A 21,243-nucleotide genomic window follows, 5' to 3' on the forward strand; every position below is an offset into this window, starting at 1 on the left:
TATAAAAAATTGAGAAAAAAAAAGAAAAGAAAAAAGATTCTTGTTGCCTTCTGAAGGTTCCAGTAAAGTGATTTTGCCATTAGGGGTTTTTGAATTTTAATATACACCAAACGGCCAGCCCAAAAATCTGCCTCTACCCGCCATTATTGCAACTTTACCGTTAACGGCAAGTCTTCCATCTCGGTAAAACCGTTTAAAAACAAATTAGTATCTGTAATCCCATGGACTAAAGCAGTACGTCCACCACTCAAGCTTTCCAATAAAATCCCGCCACATCAGCACATTTACTACGTCAGCCGACGTGGGAAGGACCTTAAGTGCTGTAGAGAAATTTTTTTCTAATTAAATTCATTTTAAGTTTTAGAGATTTTTTAATTTCAATTAAGATGTCTAAAAATTGACAATATATTTTATAATATTTTAAAAATTTTTAATTTAAATCTTCCGTTACTAATTTTCATCAAATTAAATAAAAATTTATGAAATTATGTAATTATCTTTCATGCTTTTTTTTTTTTAATAATTTTCGTTCAATTAGGTGAAAATTAGTAATGAGAGATTTGAATTGAAATTTTTTAAAACATTAGAAAATATATTGTCAATTTTTAAACATTGGGCTTTGAAATGAATTTAACTTCTTTTTTTTTTTTTTTTTTTTTTTTTTACTTCTTCCACTTTTTTAACTTCACTTTTGTCCTCCATCTGCGCTCCTCACGCTCCTCCCTGCAAAACAAATGCTTTACAGTTCAGTTTTAGATCTACACCAACCAACCAACCAAAAAGATTCCAACAATAAAGTAGTTTTTTTGTTGACGTCTGTGTCCCTTAACTGTTCAAGAACTTTCACCTCCTAATCTGGGCCCTTAAGAGTGTTCAATCATTGAAAGTACTAATATTACCTACATGCTTCTTATTTATTTATTTATTTATTTCCAAATTTTCAAAGGTTTTTGAAAACTTATGCTCGGTTTTTTTACTTCTTCTTCCTTTCTTGCCTAAATGAAATCTAGGGTTTCTAATAACTTCTTCTGGGTTTGTCATATTTGCTTTGGTTTGTAGATGCATGTTCTCAGTTCATTTATTCTGGGTGCTTTTTAATGTTGACTTATTTTCTTCTTTTATTTGAGGTGTTTAAGGTTGTCAATGTTAAAGCAGATGTTCTTTAGGTTGTTAGAATAACCGATCTCATGCTAATGGCAGTTGTAGCTTCTTGTCCTTGTTCGGAGGCATAAAGGGTTTGTCTATCCTGTTGTCTTCATATGGGTGATGGGTCAGTTATAGATTTGTTTAGGTCAGATGTGATAGTATTTCTCTTGTTTTCTATTTTTGGGGCATGACTTAATCCCAAAATAGTGCTTTTAAATTCTTGCGATTTCTGGCTTTTATTGAAAAAAAAAAGTATATTTAGCTTCATTTATAAGGGAACAGAAAAGGAAGGGAGAGTATATTTAGCTTCATTTTTCTGCTTTTCTTGGAGCACTGTGCTGGCACAAAGTGTTCCTTGTGTTTCAAAATATTCACTTTTCTGAAAAGGGTGAGTGGTGCTCCTGGTGGATTGCTCTGTTGGCTGAGAAATGTTCGTTTCTGCTGAGGAAGAACAGATCTCATTGCCTTCAGAAAATGCAATGGAGTCCTTGAAATCATCCCCTATGGGATCCAGCCCAGATTCCCTTGATGGGATCTCGCCGGTTTCTGAATTGCAAGATGCACCGACAATTCCTGCCATCTACACTGATGTCAATGTCGTTCCTGAGCACGAAAAGAACGAGCTTAAGCAGTTGATATTGAATCTAGAAGGTAGGTTTTTCAATAAATGATGTCGTTGTTTGAGTTCCAACTTCCAAGCAATAAAAGTCATTTCCATAATATTAATATCTTGCATTGAATTTAGGGGAGATTGAACTGTTGAGGCAGAAGCAGAGGTCTTTGAATGAGAAGCGGAAAGAAGCATTGAATAAGATATTAGACATCAAAGGTGCATTGAATTCATGGGTTTCTTCTTAAATGGTCTTTGTCTTTCTTCTAATGTAGCATTGAATTCAATTTTCAGGCAGCATTCGGGCGCTTTGTCGATTTCGACCATTCCTATTGACAGAAAAGAGAAACGTCCGTGAACATATTGTAACTGGGCCGGAGAAGATTGTGGTTAAGTTGGCTGGAATAAGGAAAGAATTCGAATTCGAAAAGGTTTTCTTACAAGAAGCAAGCCAAGGTTAGTATTAAATGTCAATCTGTTTGTTAAGTTTTGATTAAATATATATATAAATGATAAATCCTGTTTAAATTTTCTGTAGAGGATGTTTTTGTTGAGGTGGAACCAATCCTCAAATCTGCACTTGATGGGCATAATGTCTGTGTCATAGCTTATGGTCAAACAGGCACAGGGAAGACATTTACAATGGTCAGTAATTGAGATTTGGGTTTTTACTTGTTACTGCATTCATTTGGTTGAGAATGATGATGGGCTGAAATGAATCTACAGGATGGCACAAATGAGAAACCAGGAATTCTTCCCCGTGCCCTGAAAGAGCTCTTCCATCATCAAGCCTCTAAGAATAACTCATATTCTCTGACATTTTCACTGAGTATGTTGGAGGTTTACATGGGAAATCTTAGAGATCTGCTGGTTCCAAAGCCATCCTGTAGAGCATATGAAGCTCCAACAAAATGGTAACTATTTTTAACCCAATGCGCCATATAGATTTACTATGTAGAAATAATTTCCTGTGCAAGTTTTTAGATAGCTTACTATAATTTGGCTAACTCTATTACAGCAACCTCACCATTCAAACTGATTCAAAGGGATTGGTGGAAATTGAGGGTCTCACAGATGTTCCAATTCCAGATCTTGCAACTGCCAGATGGTGGTACACTAAGGGGAGAAGTGTCAGATCCACTTCTTGGACTAATGTTAATGAGTCATCTAGCAGGTCACACTGGTGGGTTATGGGTCTATCTAAGTTTTCAGATAGTTTTGATGGATTAATTTCGTTTGATAATTACGTTATCTGTTTAGCTTTATATAAATAGCTTAACGAGGATCACCATTTATCGACGGGGAGATGCTTCGGAAGCTAAAGTAGAAGCAAGCAAACTGTGGATGGTTGATCTTGGAGGAAGTGAGCGATTGCTGAAAACGGGAGCCGCTGGACTGACTCTTGATGAAGGAAGGGCCATAAATCTTTCTCTTTCAGCTTTAGGTGATGTTATTGCTGCTTTGAGAAAGAAGAGGGGCCATGTGCCTTACAGGCAAGTCCTCGGATTCTCAGCTTTAGTTATCTTCTCATTCTTTCTGGATAAGATAGGAGTGGATTCCCTAGTTTATAATTGCTGTGAGATATCCATTTTAAGGTTTTTTGGCCTACCAATTATGCTATGTTCTCGCTCAGTTTTATTTTCCCTTTCTCTGGTTGCAGAAATAGCAAGCTAACTCAAATCCTCAAAGATTCCTTGGGTAATATTCTGCATTCTTCCTTATATCTTCATACATTTGTTTGGATACCATTTCAGAATGAGCTTATAGCATAGTTGAGATCCGAGGATTATGGCTAATAAAGATTATAAACTATGCATTTGCAATAAATAATGCTCTTGATATCAGAAAGGAATTGTTTTTATGTAAAGTTACAATATCTCCTCTACTTATCAAATCAAATATGCATAATGTTTTACAATCAATTGCTATAGGTGATGGTTCGAAGGTTTTAATGCTTGTGCTTGTAAGCCCATGTGAAAAGGATGTGGGAGAGACAATATGTTCTTTGAGCTTTGCAAAGAGAGCAAGAGCAATAGAGTCCAATAGAGAACTGCCAGATGTATGCTTCTCAAATTTCATTTAGAGTGTCGGTATCTTCGTTAGCGTATTTGTCTAACCAATACTTGTATCTATGCAAATACAGGAATTGAAGAAGCAAAGAGAAAAAAGGATCATGTTGCTCAAAGAGGACATGAGAGAAGCTGAAGAAGAATCTCAGAAAGTTGGGAATCAAATACAGAAGGCTGAAATCCTGTTAAGTGAAAACAAAAGTCTACTCTCAACTACTTATAAGCTTCTTGAAGAAGAAGTGAAGACCCCCATGAGCCCCAAAGAAGATTTGAAAGAAGCTATAAGAACAACTCCAACGTTCAAGAAAGGTATTAAAAGAAATCTTTGTAATTCTCTGCCTCGTTTCATGACTTCCACTGAGGCCAGTCGCCAAAGGAAAAGTGCTGCTGAAAAAGAGATTGTTGGAAGAGCAAGAAGTTTTCGATCAGGGACTAGAAGTTCGATCCAGTTTTCAGCTTCCCAGTCACATAGTTATATGGATCATCCTCGTTTCAAGGCGTTTTTAAAAAATTCAAATAGAAAATCGCGACACTCCGAAACGAATACACTCCTCAGAGAGAGTCCCAAATGCAATGAATCGGATTCGAAAGTAGACGCCTTGCCACAAAGCAAGATGGCCACTGCATCAGATCCAAACTTGAGAGTTATACTTCGTCATAGAAGAAGAAAGTCTGATTTAATCTAGGCATGAAAAATGAATGTTGGCCGATCTTCTGCAGATATCATAATGTGTGCGTGTGTGTATTGTTTTAGGTTCAAAGTTTTTCCTTTAATTTTACCTGGAAAAACTTTATAGTGGGTGATGTTGTTCAGTATATGTGGTAATAGGTTGCTTTGCTGTGGCTTGCTGGCTGCTGCCTTTTGGATCTGTTAATTTGTTTGTTTTGTCTTTTGGGTCCTGTTAATTATTTGTTAACATGATTTTTGTAAGCCATAAAGGGGCAGAAACTCTTGTTTGAACTTTGTTATCATGATGTATGGAAATATTAGATTTGCCTTTTTACGAATTTGATTATTATGAGTCCCAAAAGCACAAATACAAAGATTACTTTGGAAAACTAGCTATCATTTTGCTCCCACGCTTTTTGGGCTATTATGCCTTCACTTTGCCAAACCACCTTTATTTACTTGTCTTTTCTGTCTTCTCCAATAGCAAACACTTGCATTTTCAATCTCTTTTATGTTTGATTACTACTTGGCTTATGGTTCTTTACTTCTTTAAACTTTTTTGTCATGTGTTATGTTTATCTTCAGGGCATGTTTGCTCTTTTTGCAGGCTAGTGATGTGTACACATTCGTAGACCAGCTATCTGGCTTTCCTATCAGATTATTTTACTATTTTTTTTTTTTTAAAAAAAAAAAAAAAATTATATTATACTTTATCGAATTATAAGTAAAACATTTTTCTTGGTCGTTTTAATTTTTTTTAAGAGAAACTTTATTTTAACTCTCTTAAACTTTTATCATATTTGCAATTACATTCATAAGCTTTAATCAAATATAGTTTTAGAATGTATTCAAGTACTTTTACTACAAATACTTCATCTCAAAAAGAAAAAGAAAGCTTCATGGACACATTTCTATGACATATGAAAGGGTTGGCAGCACCAACTAGAACATTAAGAAACATAGATCGATTCTAGGAATGCAAGGTAACATACCAACTAGAATAATTATCAAAAACATGAACTACATAATATTCATACATTTTATCAGGTTTACTTTCTAATAGGCAAAAATTAGATCTTCAGCTTCGGGATTATTACTAACACTGTCCAATATAATACGGCCGAACAAAATAGTCTTCAAATGTTTTCAATATTTTAATTTTTATGAGCAATGTATGGATGATGACCCGCATAAAGGAGATAATGAAATATTAAGCCCAACTGGAACAATCAGATGAAAGTGTTACGCTTTCACCATTTAATTCTTTTGGCATTTCCAAGATATATCTTCAAAAGCTATAATGGAATGATATTCAGCTTCTGCTTTCCCTTTCTCTTTTGCTTTTGCTTTTCTTAAAATAAAAAAAATAAGAACATAACAAATTGTTATTGTGAACAAATTTATAACAAATAAACTTACCCCGGCAAAGTCTTCAAAGTCGTGGTTAATGTACATAGTACCATAAAGGGGTTGTATCTGCACCATTTCCATAACTTCTCTCTCAATGTTGTTCCTCATAACCATTTTCATGTGTTCCCCACGTATCAACTTTATTTTCTAAAAAAATAAAAATTTAAATAAATCAATATTTAAAAAAGATAAACTTAACAGTAAATTTTTTTTTTTTTTTTTAATATATCTTCTCTTCTGTCATAGTAATTTGAATTAATTAAACAAGAAATATGAATTAATTAATACTCATCAATTTTGAACAAAAATTTATTACCACTGAGATCTTAATGAGAGCTCATCACCATTGAGATCTCAAGATAACTAATCAATAAGAACAATTGCTCATTTTATCAAGATTTTAGCAAGAATAAAATATCCAAATGATCATATCCATATGGTGCACCAACAATATCCACGAAGTCACGCTGTATCACCATCACAAAGCATTAACTAGAGTTCCACAAAATGTAATTAATAGACTTTAAAATGTAATTAACAAACACTTGAATCCAAATATAGCTTCACTTCTAAAACATATACAAGTGCATGCTAAAATCTAATAAACAAGCTAAAGGGCAATTGCATACCTGAACTCCTCCATCAAATGCTTGTTTTTTTCAACATGAATACCAAGTTGAAATTTTGAATTAATGACCAAGAATTCAAACACAAATAACTGAAAAAATAATGATTGTGCATTTAAGGGGCAATATTGAAAAATTACTATATCAAAATTCTTACCATCAACATCGTTATATAAACCAGATGCACCTTTAGATGCCGCACTATTTGCATACACATAACTACAATTGCTTTAAAACTAGTATAAACCCAGTCAAAACCGGTTTCTAAAACCTTCATTTTTTTTAAAAAAAAATTTCACCAATTCGTTAGGATTTTTTATCAAATCCTAACATAAGGGTGTTTAAAACTTTTAAAATACCCTTTTCTTTTTTTAGGAAAAAAGAAAAAAAAAGAAAAAAAAAGAAGAAGCAAGAATTTAGACATTGGTTAGGAATTAACGGAGTTTACAAAATATTTATGCCTGAATCTTCGAAAAAAAACAATTATATATATATATATATATATATATATATATATATATTAAGAAATGTATTTTTCTTGGTCGTTTTAATTTTTTTAAGAGAAACTTCACTTTAACTCTCTTAAACTTTCATCATATTTGCAATTACATCCATAAGCCTTAAGCAAATATAGTTTTAGAATGTAATCAAGTTTTACTACAAATAATTAATCTCAAAAAGAAAAAGAAAGCTTCATGGACACAGTTCTATGACATATGAAAGCGTCAGCAGCACCAACTAGAACATTTAGAAACATAGATCATTTCTAGGAATGCAAGGTAACATACTATAAAAATGTATACTTAGAAAAAAAATTGATACTAGCCCAATAAGCCTAGAATTAATTTTTTTTAATTTGAGAGTCATACCTTAACCTCTTCTGGATCCTCCAAGTGATGATGCGCCCTATTTTGCATTAGTATGAGGAGCTCATTGACCATGTAAGTATCAACTGTATGTTGAGGGTTAGCATTCATGATTTCTTTATTGACATAAAGATTCCATTTAGTATTTCCACCAAAGATCTCATATCTACATTCTCCAAGCTTCTGCGTCAGTGTTCCTGTAGCTTGATCATTTGGCTTACCCTTAATTTTGTCACTCACTTGACAAAGAAAACATATTCTCTTATCAGAGTTCCAAAATAGTGGATGTGACTGCAACTTTTTGATCTCTCCCTGATAACACAATGCATCATTTCTAATAAGAATTCATCCATATTAATTATCAGAAACATGAACTACATAATATTCATACATTTTATCAGGTTTACTTTCTAAAAGGCAAAACCTAGATCTTTAGCTTTGGGATTATTACTGTCACTGTCCAATATAGTACGGCTGAACAAAATAGTCTTCAAATATTTTCAATATTTTCATTTTTAGGAGCAATATATGGATGATGACCCGCATAAAGAGGATAATGAAATATTAAGCCCAACTGGAATAATCAGATGAAAGTGTTACACTTTCACCATTTAGTTCTTCTAGCATTTCCAAGATATATCTTCACAAGCTGCAATGGAATGATATTCAGCTTCTGCTTTCCCTTTCTCTTTTGCTTTTGCTTTTCTTGTTTGCATGCCTTCATAAATTGAATCATATAAAAAATAAAAAAATAAGAACATAACAAATTGTTATCGTGAACAAATTTATAACAAATAAACTTACCCCTGCAAAGTCTTCAAAGTTGTGGTTAATGTACGTAGTACCATAAAGAGGTTGTATCTGCACCATTTCCATAACTTCTCTCTCAATGTTGTTCCCCATAACCATTTTCATGTGTTCCCCACGTATCAAATTTATTTTCTAAAGAAATAAAATTTTAAATAAATCAATATTTAAAAAAGATAGACTTAACAATAAAATAAAATAAAATAAAAGTAAATATATCTTCTCTTCTGTCATAATAATTTGAATTAATTAAATAAGAAATATGAATTAATTAATACTCATCAATTTTGAACAAAAACTTATTACCATTGAGATCTTAATGAGAGCTCATCACCATTAAGATCTCAAGATATCTAATCTAAGAACAACTGCTCATTATATCAAGATTTTAGCAAGAATAAAATATCCAAATGATCGTATCCATATGGTGCATCAACAATATCCACGAAGTCACGCTGTATCACCATCACAAAGCATTAATTGGAGTTCCACAAAATGTAATTAATAGACTTTAAAATGTAATTAACAAACACTTGAATCCAAATATAACTTCACTTCTAAAACATATACAAGTGCATGCTAAAATCTAATAAACAAGCTAAAGGGCAATTACATATCCGAATTCGTCTATCAAATGCTTGTTTTTTCATCATGAATACCAAGTTGAAATTTTGAATTAATGACCAAGAATTTAGACACAAATAACTGAAAAAATAACGATGGTGCATTTAAGGGGGCAATATTGAAAAATTACTCTATCAAAATTCTTATCACCAACATCGTTATATAAACCAGATGCACCTTTAGATGCCGCACTATTTGCATACACATAACTACAATCGCTCTAAAACCAGTCTGAAGCCAGTCAAAACCGGTTTCTAAAACCTTTATTTATTTATTTTTTTAAATTTTACCAATTCGTTAGGATTTTCTATTTAATCCTAATAGAAGGGTGTTTAAAACTTTCAAAATACCCTTCTTCTTTTTTTAGGAAAAAAGAAAAAGGAGGAAAATACAGTTTACCCCCCTAAAGTTTCAGGAGTTTTTCAATTTTAACCCAAAAGTTCAAAAATTGGCAATTTACCCCCCTGAAATTTTAAAAATTGGCACTTTAAACCTTCTGTTTCTAATTTCCGTTAAATTGGACGGAAATTTTTTTAAAAAAGCCAGAGGGTACTGATGTAATTTCATAGATTTCCGTCCATTTAGACGGAAAAATTAAACGGCGGGTTTAAATTGCTAATTTTTGAAACTTCAGGGGGGTAGATTGCCAATTTTTGAACTTTTGGGTTAAAATTGAAAAACTCCTGAAACTTCATGGGTGTAAACTGTATTTTCCCCAAGAAAAAAAAATGCAAGAATTTAGGCATTGATTAGGAATTAACGGAGTTTACAAAATATTTACTCCTGAATCTTTGAAAAAAACAATTTTATATATATATATATATATATATATATTAAAAAAGGTATTTTTCTTGGTTGTTTGCATACACAACTACATTTGCTCTAAAACCGATACCGACTTTAAAATGTATATACAGACTTTAAAACGTAATTAACAAACACTTGCAACCAAATATAACTTCACTTCTAAAACATATACAAGTGCATGCTAAAACCTAATAAGCAAGCTAAAGGGCAATTGCATACCCGAAATCGTCTATCAAATGCTTGTTTTTTTCAAATGAATACCAAGTTGAAATTTTGAATTAATGACCAAGAATTCAAACACAAATAACTGAAAAAATAACGATGGTGCATTTAAGGGGCAATATTGAAAAATTAATATATCAAAATTCTTACCATCAACATCGTTATATAAACCAGATGCACCCTTAGACACCATACTATTTGCATACACAACTTCAATCGCTCTAAAACCGGTTTCAAAAGCCGGTCAAATCCGGTTTCTAAAACCTTCTTTCTTTCTTTTTTTTCAATTTCACCAATTCGTTATTATTTTCTGTCAAATCCTAACGGAAGGGTGTTTAAAATGTTTAAAATACCCCTCTTAAAAGAAAAAAAAAATGCAAGAATTTAGGCATTGGTTAGGAATTAACGAAGTTTACAAAATATTCACGCCTGAATCTTTGAAAAAGGCAATTATATATATATTTTTTTAAAAAAAGGTATTTTAGAAATTTTGACAGGATTGAACGGAAAATTCAAACGGAGCGGTGAAATTGAAAAAAATTGAAAGATTGATACACTTTTTCAGGTGATTGTTGGATCTTCGAAGTTCGACCTTTGGGGTTGGGCACTTCTTGATCAAGTCCAATAAATCGGACCCAGTTTAGCCCTCTTGTAAGCAAGCTCGGGCAACCCAAATTTAAATCTAGCCTTCAGGCCCACCCCAACTTTCTTATTCTAGTTTCTTTGATATACAAATTTCTTAGGGTAGTTTAATGCACTAGAATGAAGATTATTTTGAAATATGAATGAGTGTTAGGAAAAATATAAGAAGTTCAAATAACAATGAATAAAATTCTTAATACACTCTTACTTATACAAAAAGTAACGGAGGAATAACATTCCCTCCTCCTGGTCATGTCAGCCCCAATCACCATGCGAGGGTGGTCGGACCACTCGATTTGGTTGTCGTGACCACTAGATCCGAGCCATTTGGTTGTTGTACGAAATGGCAATGAGTGAAAAGACATTGGTATCAGTAAATATTCCTTCTTCGGGCTTAGTTTGAGCTTCTAACTTGCCTCAACCCTTGGTAATTTTGGAAATGAAACACTAAACCACCTATTTATCTCTTGCCATTTTACATGAGTAATATGGAGAAACTCCCATGACTTCTGAAAATAAACTCATGACTGTTATATTAGTGTCAATTTGTATAACATGAATAAAAAAATTAAGCAATAAAATTTAACATGTAAATTTAATTGTTTAGAAAACAGTTCACATGAGTGGCATGTGGATTACTACATTACTTTGAAAGGAACTTGTAGTATTATAACTCCATATGAATATCATTTGGCACAATATGAGTGAAAAAAAATTAGAAAACAAAAATTTAACAATTAAATTCGCATGAGTGAAAAAAATTAAAAAACAAAAATTTAACAATTAAATTCGCATGAGTGATACATGGACAACTATATCTATTTATAAGGAACATGTTGCGTGATAAAAATTATAATATTCCTAAACGACAATCAATACAAGCGATCTTCGATCAATCTCTAATCGATGAAAATGCTGCCGTTTTGAAGAATAAGAGCGATCGTCGATCCAGACTCCGAGTTCGCTAAAACACACAAGACAGACAGAGAAAGAGGGACACCGACACACATGGCTATCTCATCGTCCTCGGCGTCGCCGAAGGGCGTGGTGGTAACAGTCCCAGTGCTAGTACTCGCGGCCTCGGTGGCTGCCGTGTTCTTGTTCTTCCTCTTGTCCTCGCTCTCCTCCTGTTCTTGCCCCGGTGCCGGGGCCGTTTCCGGTTCCGGTTCCGGCGTCGGTGTTGGTGTCGGTGTCCCCGTGTCCGGTGGTGGCGTGACTGTGTCGACGAGAAAAGAGGATGTGGATTGGGTGAAGGAGCAGATCCGAGCGAATGGACTCCATATGCAAGAGAATGTCCTCCGCAAGGGCATTAACCCTCGCACCCGAGCGCAGCAGCTCCAGGATCTCTCGGAGTCCGTTCTCTCTCTCTCTCTCTCTCTCTCTCTCTGTGTTTGTGCGAATGTGTGGGTAATTTTGTAAGTGTGATCAAACTTCTGATGTGGGTTTGTGGGGTACTTATTTATTGATTTATTTACGCATTGCTTGCTCTCTCAGTTCGGATTTTGGAGATTTGAATTTATGTTGTAATGTCTATATCATGTGGTTTGTTTCAGAATTGTGTTTAAGCTTGTTTTCTGTGTGTGTGTGTTGGGGGGTCTTGGATTGAGTGATTTGGGGTTTGGGCAGGACGTTGGAGTAGAAGGCGGCTTGGAGGAGAAAGAATGGGAAAGATGTGAGAATGGGTTTAGAAGGGAATGAAGGTTAAGAAGAGGAATGGACAATGGTTACTGGAAATGTGGGTTGCATAGGATTGATATGTATATGAAAGAGGGCAGAAGGGAAAGTGTGATAGACAATTGGAAATTCAGAGGAAATGCAAGGAAATCTTTTTGGGGCACTCTCTCTCCCTCTCTCTCTCCATACACACACAATGCTCAATATGTTTACTGGAAGTTGTATATTATCGTCACATTTTTGTTTTAAAACAATGGTTAGGTTTTTGTGAAACTTTTATGTTTGCAGGTGTTTGAGTGCATGCAAGAAATCGCCAATATTTGATATTAGAGTCTGTAAACATCAGAATGTATTCTTTGGATACCGGTTTTAAAATTCTGATATTATTTGCCATAGTTTCAGTTGATTAGTGCTCCTCTTTTTTGGATGGGGTAAGTTATGTTTTCTTTGTTTTTCTACTATTATGGGGTCTGGCAAATGCTTGGACCTGCTGCTTGGCTGGTTGGGTGAGGTTGGATCGGATGGGTCTTGGCTTCAAATGTGGAGAAAAAAAAAAATCAATTGGTTGCTGAGAAGCACTGGAATAGAGAGAAGATAAAAAGTTGTAGAACTTAGACCTGTAGGAACCTGAGAAAATGCATTCTAAATAAAGTATGTCATTAAAAGCTCCTTTTTCTTCTTCTTTTTTACCCCCTCCATTTAGTTTTGTTAGCAGCCAAAGTTGGAACTTCATAAACTATATTTAGTGCTTGTTCAAGTCATTTCTTGCAGCTTCAGCATTCTTTATCTGTTATATGAATCAATTATACTTGCGTGTGTTTGTATTTGTAGTGTTTGGATAGATATATGTGTTCAATGTACATGTTAGAGTTTGTAGATATCCTTTTCTGTGTGTTTTTATGACTAGCCTTGTCAAGATTATAATCAAATTCCTTTTTCCAGGTTCAAAGGCATATCACATTATGAAGGACCTGAAGCAAACAACCACACTGCCCTCCCTTGCCCTGGAGACCTTCTTGTTGAAGAGCACCACAGCAACTATGGCGAGCCCTGGGCAGGTGGGCGAGATGTGTTTGAGTTCCTTGCTGAATCTGCCCATCTCACGCCTGACTCCTGTGTCCTCGAGATTGGCTGTGGCACCCTACGAGTTGGCTTGCATTTCATTCGCTATCTCAATCCTGAGCATTACAATTGTCTTGAAAGAGATGAACTCTCTCTGATGGCTGCATTTAGATATGAGCTTCCTTCCCAAGGGCTCCTATACAAGCGCCCAATGATTGTGAGAGGCGAGGATATGGATTTCACTAAGTTTGGTCCAGGCATTGTGTATGATTTGATATATGCTAGTGCTGTCTTTCTACATATGCCTGATAAGCTTGTGTGGACTGGTCTGGAGAGGTTAGCAAGTAAATTGAAACCTTATGATGGGCGAATCTTTGTGTCACATAACATAAAGTTCTGTACCCGTTTGGGCGGAGAGGAGTGTACAAAGCGGCTCACGAGTTTGGGGCTCGAGTATGTTGGAAAGCATACACATGATAGCTTGCTTTTCAATCACTATGAGATCTGGTTCGAGTTTAGGCGGTCGAAAGCTTAGGACTTTGTGGATTTTCTCTTTGGATTTAGTTTTTCATAGTTTGGAAGCAGGTATCGAAGCTACAGGTGGCCTGTAACTACTGCAACCAGAAAGCTCAAGTCTTCAACTTCCTGTTGATAAATGCATATGGAAGGTTGAGGGATAACAAATTGATGGATCATCAGCTTGAGCGCAAACTTGAACCTGTTTTGTATTTTTGAGTAGCAAAGTATTCATTGTGAGTTGTAAATTAGGTATATCGATTTGTAACGTTATGTAATGGATACAAGAGATGTGTTAACAACTTAATATATTCTTTTTCCTTTGAATTCTTCTTCTTCATTGATTTTATGGTGGTTCCTCTTATTGCACAAAACTGCATGATTCGATGTTGAGTCACCTTGAATTGTAGGGTATGCAATTCTTTGATTTAGGCCTAAATTGAGTCACCTAGGCATTTAAAATGAAAAAAAATAATAATAAAAAATAAAGACACCCTTTAAGGTGTTTGGCCACCCTTGAGGTTAGAGGATGGTTGGCTATTCCAATGGAGTGGTTGGGTGGGCTGACCACCTCTTTATCCCAATAAGTTGGTCGGCCACCAAAAAAAAATAGAAGAGGTTTATAGGGGATGGGCTGACCACCCTTTTTTTCAGTTGTGGGAGCAGTTGATGGAACCACCCCAGCCATTTTCTTTGAGAGTAAGAAGATGGTCGACCATTCTTTGACAGTACAACGGTTGACTATTTTAAGGGATGGTTCGGCCATCCTAACTACTCTCTTGGGGGTGGTCGACCAATTTTTTGGGGTTATTGAGTAACTGAACGTGTGATCGTAGCAGGGTAATTTAATAAATTCTAAGTCTCCTTACAAACAACAATCAATTGAATAATAACTCTAAATTTCTAATATCTCATTTTTATTAATGAATGCGGGGTGCCTTATATAGGCTTACAAAAAGAATTAGAATGCAAATATAATTATAAAAATAACACGCATATCCTTGATAATCCTAATAATATATAACCCTAATCCTAATAAGACTCCATATAACAATGAGATAATAGTCATACGTTCATCCAAGTTTTTCCTTCTTATCTTTGCAATCCTCACGTTGGTAACTCCCAATGCTTCTCATGTACAGGTGGTTCCATAATAATCCTTTCCCCTTTTAAAAGACCCTTGTGCTGAAGGGTGATGTAACACCCGCATAATTATGCCTAATATAAATTATATAATTATGGATAAATGATAACCAGCAGAGCATTGAGAGATTAGACAAAAGGACTTGTTGGGAGTCGCTAACGGGAGATAGTTATAGCTCTGATGCCTAAGCCTTAAGTCATTGATTTTTTTTGAACAATAGTAACAACTCAATTGACAAAGAGTCCATCTCTTTTATCAGGATTATAGCAGTTGGCATCAAATAAAATTTCCCAATTTTTGGGATTAAAATTGGAATAATCTCAAGGATCCCAAGATATGTAGGGAGTAAATTATTTTTTAGGACATATTTTTGAGACTTCTGAGTTTATTTTGATACAACGTGAAATTAATTATAAATCAAGTAAATCTTATTTTTCCATAAAAATTATTTCATAAAACGCCTATGCACAAGGAAAACAGTGAGATCTCCATCGTTTGACAGGAGAAATACTCACAGCTGAAAATGTAAAACCCCATTAAGACTTAAACCCTAACACTGACGCAGAGAGACCACAAAATTAGCCATCATCTTGAGACGTCCAGAGCCAAAACCCAAGAAAATGCGTTCTTCACGAATCATTACCAGCACATGCAACAAACTGTCTACCTTCTCATTCTTCTCCTTATCTTCTTCCTCTGGATACTGTCACCTAACTCTTCAACAGCACCGTTCGATCTTCTCCACGGCGCAGCTCCAGAGCTCATGGATGGACAAGATCAAAGGGGTCTTCACTGGGCAGAAGACCAGCCCGGGAGAACCCCAGCTGATCAGCTCCGAATCATTCACGCTTCTCCGTGAGTCCTCGCATCACCTCACTGCCCTGTCATTCTAGCTATTATTGCTTTTCTATTTTGTTGCTTACAGTTGATGTGATTCACATTTTGGTTGTTCGTGAGGAAACCCTTTTGATTTTTCGATGCAAAATGGGCATTTTGGGTTTCATTTCCTTCAACTTTCCATATTTGTCATAAAACATTTTTCTTTTAAGTTTTGTTGTTGTTTTCTGCAAATGCAAGTTTACTGATTAACCCTGTTGTTTCTTTTCTTTTTTGCATTTTGTTTTGGAATTAGTGTATATTATGTTTAATAGTAAGTTGTTAATGTTATTAAGATCATAGTTATTGTTATTTGATTGCAGGGTTTGCGGATGAATTGAAGAATGCTAGAAGGCTAGGGGCATTCAAGCAATACATAGTGGGTCGAAGCAGTGAAGCGACATTTTCCGATGCTTTTGAAAAACAGGAAGCTATAATTCGATACCTTGGAGGCTTTGATCCTACTGGAGAGGTTGGTTTTCTCCCTTATATTTAATTTATCTCTACGTGTGTGTGTGTATGTGTTAATGGAAACATAGAATTATTTTTTGATAAGTAATGTAAAACTTCATTGGAAAAGCATAAGGCGCCCCTAAGTAAACATGCCGTATACAAAGGGAGCTCTTACAAGCCCAAAACCCAAGAAACAACAAAGACCCCATCAAAAACCCTCCCCAAACTCCCCAAAACCCACCTGAAGCCCCTCTGGGAGAAAACAAAAGACAAACCCCAGGAAAAACCCTCCAAAAACACCCCCAATACCCAATAGAATCACCCAAGAAATCCCCCCCCCCTCCCCAAAACACCAACTACTTCCTTCCCGTCCTATATTGAGCACACTCCTAAAGCCGTTATGCCACGAAGCTGTCCTTGGTACAGAGAGAAGAGAAACAAACACTCGGAGAAGATGCCCTAAGCACTTAGAGGGAAAGACCACTGGTGAAGTTAGTAGCCACCAACAACATCGACCCAGCTGGGGAAGACTCACAGATAATCAGCAAGAAGAACCACCAATGAGGTCTGTTACCACATACAACGGGGATCCAGTTGGAACATATCCAGAAGGCGAACCTGCAACCATTACCTGGATTTGGTTGGTAATCGATGAGCTTTCCAACTCCCTGGGACACACCCATCAAGCCGGAAAACCCCACATAGAAATGATACTGAGATAATCATCGCATATATTTAGTTTATCTCTACGTTGTGTGTGTGTTGTGTTTGGGGTAGAGTGGGTTATGTCTAGACATGTGGTGGATCTTTTCGCATGTTGGAATAGGAGGGTTGGCCGGAATGACATCATTATTGTTTGGAATGCAATTCCTTCTCTTTTATTGTGGTGCGTTTGGAGAGAAAGGAATCAAGAGATAACGAGCTCGGATCTACAGACTTGTTTTCTTAAAGCCTTATTTGAGTGGATCTATGCTACCACCTTTCTACATGTATCTAGCAATGCAGATTTTTGTTTATCTTTTTTCATGTTCTTGATCTATGCTACATTGGTTCTATGTTTTTTACTTTTTTTTTGTGAAATTTTGTTTGGGTGAATCTACTCATTTTGGTTTTAGGTCTCTTGATGTGTAGAATCTTCAAGGCAGTCAAAAACAAGAAGCAGCAAAGCATTGTAATTGCACAATAGCTGATGTTGAGAACGCACTTGCAAAGTTTTTATGGGCTAAAGAAGCACAAAAAAAGATAGAGAAGTTAAAAGAAGAAGGGAAACCAATGCCGAAGAACATTGCTGAGGTAGGGTTCTCTCAGTTTGTTTTCTTTTCTTACTGTCAAATTGGGTTCTAATTTCTTGGTTTTTGTGAAAAATTCTTACTAACTGTGTACAATATATAAAAATTATTAATTGAAATCTTTAAATCTGTTTTGGTTGGTTTGCAATTGGGTAAAATTGAGAAAAAGAAAAAAGAAAAAAAGAAGCATATGCACGCCTGTAGATGTGTCTTAATTCTAGTCTCTGGAGGGACGTATAGTTCCCTAAGCAGAGTATCTTGATCTGCACATATTTTGTGTAAGTTCGTGAGGTTTGTTTTCTGGCTAAACACCTCTTGACTAGGTCTAGGTTTTCCTTACACCATAGACAAAATACGAGTCCCAGATTATGAGTAATATGATTTTCCTTTATTAAAATGAACTGAGTTTTGAATGTTCAGAGTGTAAACTACAAAGGATTTTTACACAACAATGAGGAAAAAGATGGGGCTGGGTGGTTGAAGTTTATTAAATTTCTGATCAGATAAGTTATGGTAGACTGCTTATTTGTAGGCTCTTTCTTATCCCCCCTCCTCTCTCTCTCTTTCTGGGGTGGGACCTGAATTTGTGTAGGTCCTATCCATTTTTTTATCACACACCTAGTTGCGATTGTGGTATTGTATGCAGTTTCATTGCCTGTCTTCTATTGTTGGATTATATCACCCTGCAAATAAATTTGCCTTGAGCTTTGTCTTTTACTGTCTTTCCTATGTTGTTTCTTCAAGCACAAGTGTTGATGACTGGATTTATCTAAGGTCGCTTGTGTATTGTCTACTCTTTCTTTACTCTTAGAATCTAGAATATGTAGATAGGTACACGCTACTTGGCTGTGGAGAATATGGAGTACAGTTTGCTAGTTAAGGGGCTGGTTCAATTTTCTTAATCCTTAGAATGCAAACTGAACATACACTTGCAATTATTTGTATGTTATGCTCTGTAGGTGCAAAAGCTGGTGGGTTCAACACCATATGATCTTGCCAAGTCTAATTTGGCTAAGAGTGGTCAAATCAGTAGGAATGCGCTATGCCCTTGTGGTTCCAAGAAGAGATACAAACGGTACTCTTGCTATGCTTAAACCTTTTGAGTAATATTTTCTACTTTTTTTAGAATATCATGAAGGTTATTAGATTAAGTGTTAAATAATGTCTTTTAATTTCAGTAGATACTGTTACATGTTTGCAATATGTGATATACTATAATATAGTTTTTTTTTTTTTTAATTTTATTTTTATAAAAAAAAAAAACTACAATTTTTTAAAGTTTTTTTTTTCTTTCCCAACTCACTTTATCTGGCATTGCTTTAAAGTTCTACACTCTTTCAATTAGATTGAAATTTTAATAGTCATAATTCCGTGCATGCTCTTTTTCGTTCCTGTAATAGATAGAAACTTACATTTCATACTTTGAAAGTCTTGGCTTTGGTATAGGTTAGTTTGATGTTCGTAAGTAGTCACAAGCTAGTTAATCAGCTCAGATGAACTTGTGGCTACAAAGGATTCGGATGTGCAAACAATGGTTGAAGGTCAACCACTTTTCTTTACAATAGTAAGCTACATGAAGTCTTGGCTTTGGTATAGCTCAACCACTTTTCTTTACAATAGTAAGCTACATGACGTCTTGGCTTTGGTATAGCTTAGTTTGATGTTCGTAAGTAGTCACAAGCTAGTTAATCAGCTCAGATGAACTTGTGGCTACAAAGGATTCGGATGTGCAAACAATGGTTGAAGGTCAACCACTTTTCTTTACAATAGTAAGCTACATGACTGGGGATAGTTTTAGACCTAACTTTAAATACCCTACTCTACTACAAGGTGGAACCTCAAACCTTCCCTTATTGACGGTCAAAAAGAGACTACTAAAATACTATGGTCAGTAGTTATTCATTTTAAGTATTCAAGGGTCGGTTTTCTCTTATATACTTTTAATGTACTTTGGGGCGTCTTAATGTTTTTAATGATATTTCAATTACTTATAAAAAAGAAAGTATTCAATGGTTAGTTTGGTAAAATTTCGAGAATGGGTAAAATTGAGAATTGATTTGGTGGGGGCTACATTTGAGAAAAATTGAAAGTTGGTTTGTTTGGTAAAATTTCGAGAAGTGTTTTGGGTAAAATTGAGAATTGATTTGGTGGGGGCTATATTTGAGAAAAATTGAAAGTTGGTTTGGTAAATTTTTTGAAAAGAGTGTTTTTGTGAAAATAAAAAATTGAGAAATATTTTTATAAAAAAAAAAAAAAATTAAGAATAATGCATTAGTGGTGAGGGCCATGTCTGAAAATCCGTTTGGTTAACTTGTATTTAAAAAGAGTTTTCAGTGTTTGAGAAGTAAAAAAAAGTTTTATAAAATTTTACCAAACCGACCCTGAAGGTTTGCTATTTCCATGCGATCTATTTTTTTTTTGGGGTTGGGGGTTGCCCCGGGGCAGGGGCAGTTTCCCTTAGCATTTTTCCCTCTACAGACAATCTTGCGTGAACAGAATATGTAATCATCAAAAAAATTTCATTCATAAGTCTCTCCATCTTTCTTCTCAACCATATAGTGAGTTATTTTCATAAGGTTGGTGATGTTTTTATCTCCTATTAGTATACTCATCTTCAGCTGGTGTCTGTGTTAAACTCAGTAATAAAGTGATGGCTGCTGAATTTTGTTTCATAGGGCATATGTTTGAAGGTTTTTTTTTTTTTTGGTGGGTTGAGAAAAACATATCTTTGAGCGCCGACATATATTTTGTGCCTCTTAATTAATAGCTTAGAGAGCAAAATCGGTACGTTATATGCACCGTGCACACACTTAACTACGATGAGCTTATTTTTCTCAATAATTATTTTTTTATTTATTTTTTTTTGTGATGAAGGTGCTGTGGGAAGGATTGAGGGTGCAAAGGATTGAAGGGATTTGAGAATTAAAATTTTACAGCGAAAAGAATCCGGCTCCAAAGTCTTGGATATGAGAGTTGCACAGCGATGGTAGAATCAGTTTTCTGTCTCAAATAATGTCTCTTGTTGGAGCCCTTTGGTTTTCTTTCAATTAGTTGGACTGGTTGGCCTTCAGACGAGGTCCTCGTACTGCTTTCAGGAATTGATGATCAGATGGGATTTTTTACCCAGTCATTGCTCCTGTTTATACATTTTTGCAATGAAATTGGAAACTGGTATATAATGCATGGAAGCCTTCTTCTTCTTCACTTTGTTCTTACTTTATGTGTCTTTTCTGATATAATTAGTCATGTTTCAATGCATTGACCAAGAATCCAGGAAATGGTTACTTGATTTTCTCATACACTAAGGCGTGTCTGGTTAAAAAATGGCTTGACCTAAGATTTACACATAATAAATGTAGCCACCATGCCAAGCATTTGACCTAAGATTTAAAGAATTGGAACATGGCCGTAAAAGATGAGCCATTCATGGCTATTCCTTGTATGAATTAGTTTACAAACTAGTTTGTAGTTAATTTCTATCTTTTTACACATTAAACTGGCTTGCAGGGTTGCTCAAAATGCCTGAAAACCCAAACCACCTGACTAGATCCGATCAAAACCGACCTACTTTCCCACGCTAAAAGCTCCGTCACAAGATTAACTAGACTAATGGGCTATTAAGCCTATTATGATTACAATGTAGCCCTCTTAATTTGAGTGAGATGACAATGAAGCCCTCTTAATTTGAAAGAGGTTGACAAACTCATTCTCAATTGTTTAATAATCCTAG

At 35.1% G+C, this 21,243-nt stretch overlaps 3 protein-coding genes across 3 annotated transcripts; all 3 read left to right on the top strand.

Annotated features, from left to right (window-relative positions):
* Nucleotides 1-733: 733 nt before the first annotated feature.
* LOC132172613 (P-loop containing nucleoside triphosphate hydrolases superfamily protein) lies at nucleotides 734-4,833 on the top strand. The gene is made up of 10 exons (XM_059584147.2): nucleotides 734-1,797; nucleotides 1,892-1,975; nucleotides 2,051-2,212; nucleotides 2,295-2,401; nucleotides 2,483-2,670; nucleotides 2,775-2,939; nucleotides 3,031-3,249; nucleotides 3,417-3,454; nucleotides 3,688-3,815; nucleotides 3,900-4,833. Exons 1-10 carry the CDS (start codon nucleotides 1,575-1,577, stop codon nucleotides 4,509-4,511), a joined length of 1,926 nt encoding a protein of 641 aa, XP_059440130.2. The 5' UTR covers nucleotides 734-1,574; the 3' UTR covers nucleotides 4,512-4,833.
* Nucleotides 4,834-11,376: 6,543 nt separating this feature from the next.
* Nucleotides 11,377-14,078, top strand: LOC132170596 (S-adenosyl-L-methionine-dependent methyltransferases superfamily protein). Its single transcript, XM_059581624.2, has 2 exons — nucleotides 11,377-11,851; nucleotides 13,116-14,078. The coding sequence occupies exons 1-2, from the start codon at nucleotides 11,508-11,510 to the stop codon at nucleotides 13,768-13,770; spliced, it is 999 nt and encodes a 332-aa protein (XP_059437607.2). The 5' UTR covers nucleotides 11,377-11,507; the 3' UTR covers nucleotides 13,771-14,078.
* Nucleotides 14,079-15,369: 1,291 nt separating this feature from the next.
* On the top strand, nucleotides 15,370-20,717 carry LOC132171733 (SEC-C motif protein). Its single transcript, XM_059583123.2, has 5 exons — nucleotides 15,370-15,750; nucleotides 16,095-16,243; nucleotides 17,356-17,517; nucleotides 18,473-18,588; nucleotides 20,388-20,717. The coding sequence occupies exons 1-5, from the start codon at nucleotides 15,516-15,518 to the stop codon at nucleotides 20,404-20,406; spliced, it is 681 nt and encodes a 226-aa protein (XP_059439106.2). The 5' UTR covers nucleotides 15,370-15,515; the 3' UTR covers nucleotides 20,407-20,717.
* Nucleotides 20,718-21,243: the final 526 nt, after the last annotated feature.

This window comes from Corylus avellana, chromosome 1 (genome assembly GCF_965113065.1).
Source record: "Corylus avellana chromosome 1, dhCorAvel1.hap1.2, whole genome shotgun sequence".
NCBI lineage: Eukaryota > Viridiplantae > Streptophyta > Magnoliopsida > Fagales > Betulaceae > Corylus > Corylus avellana.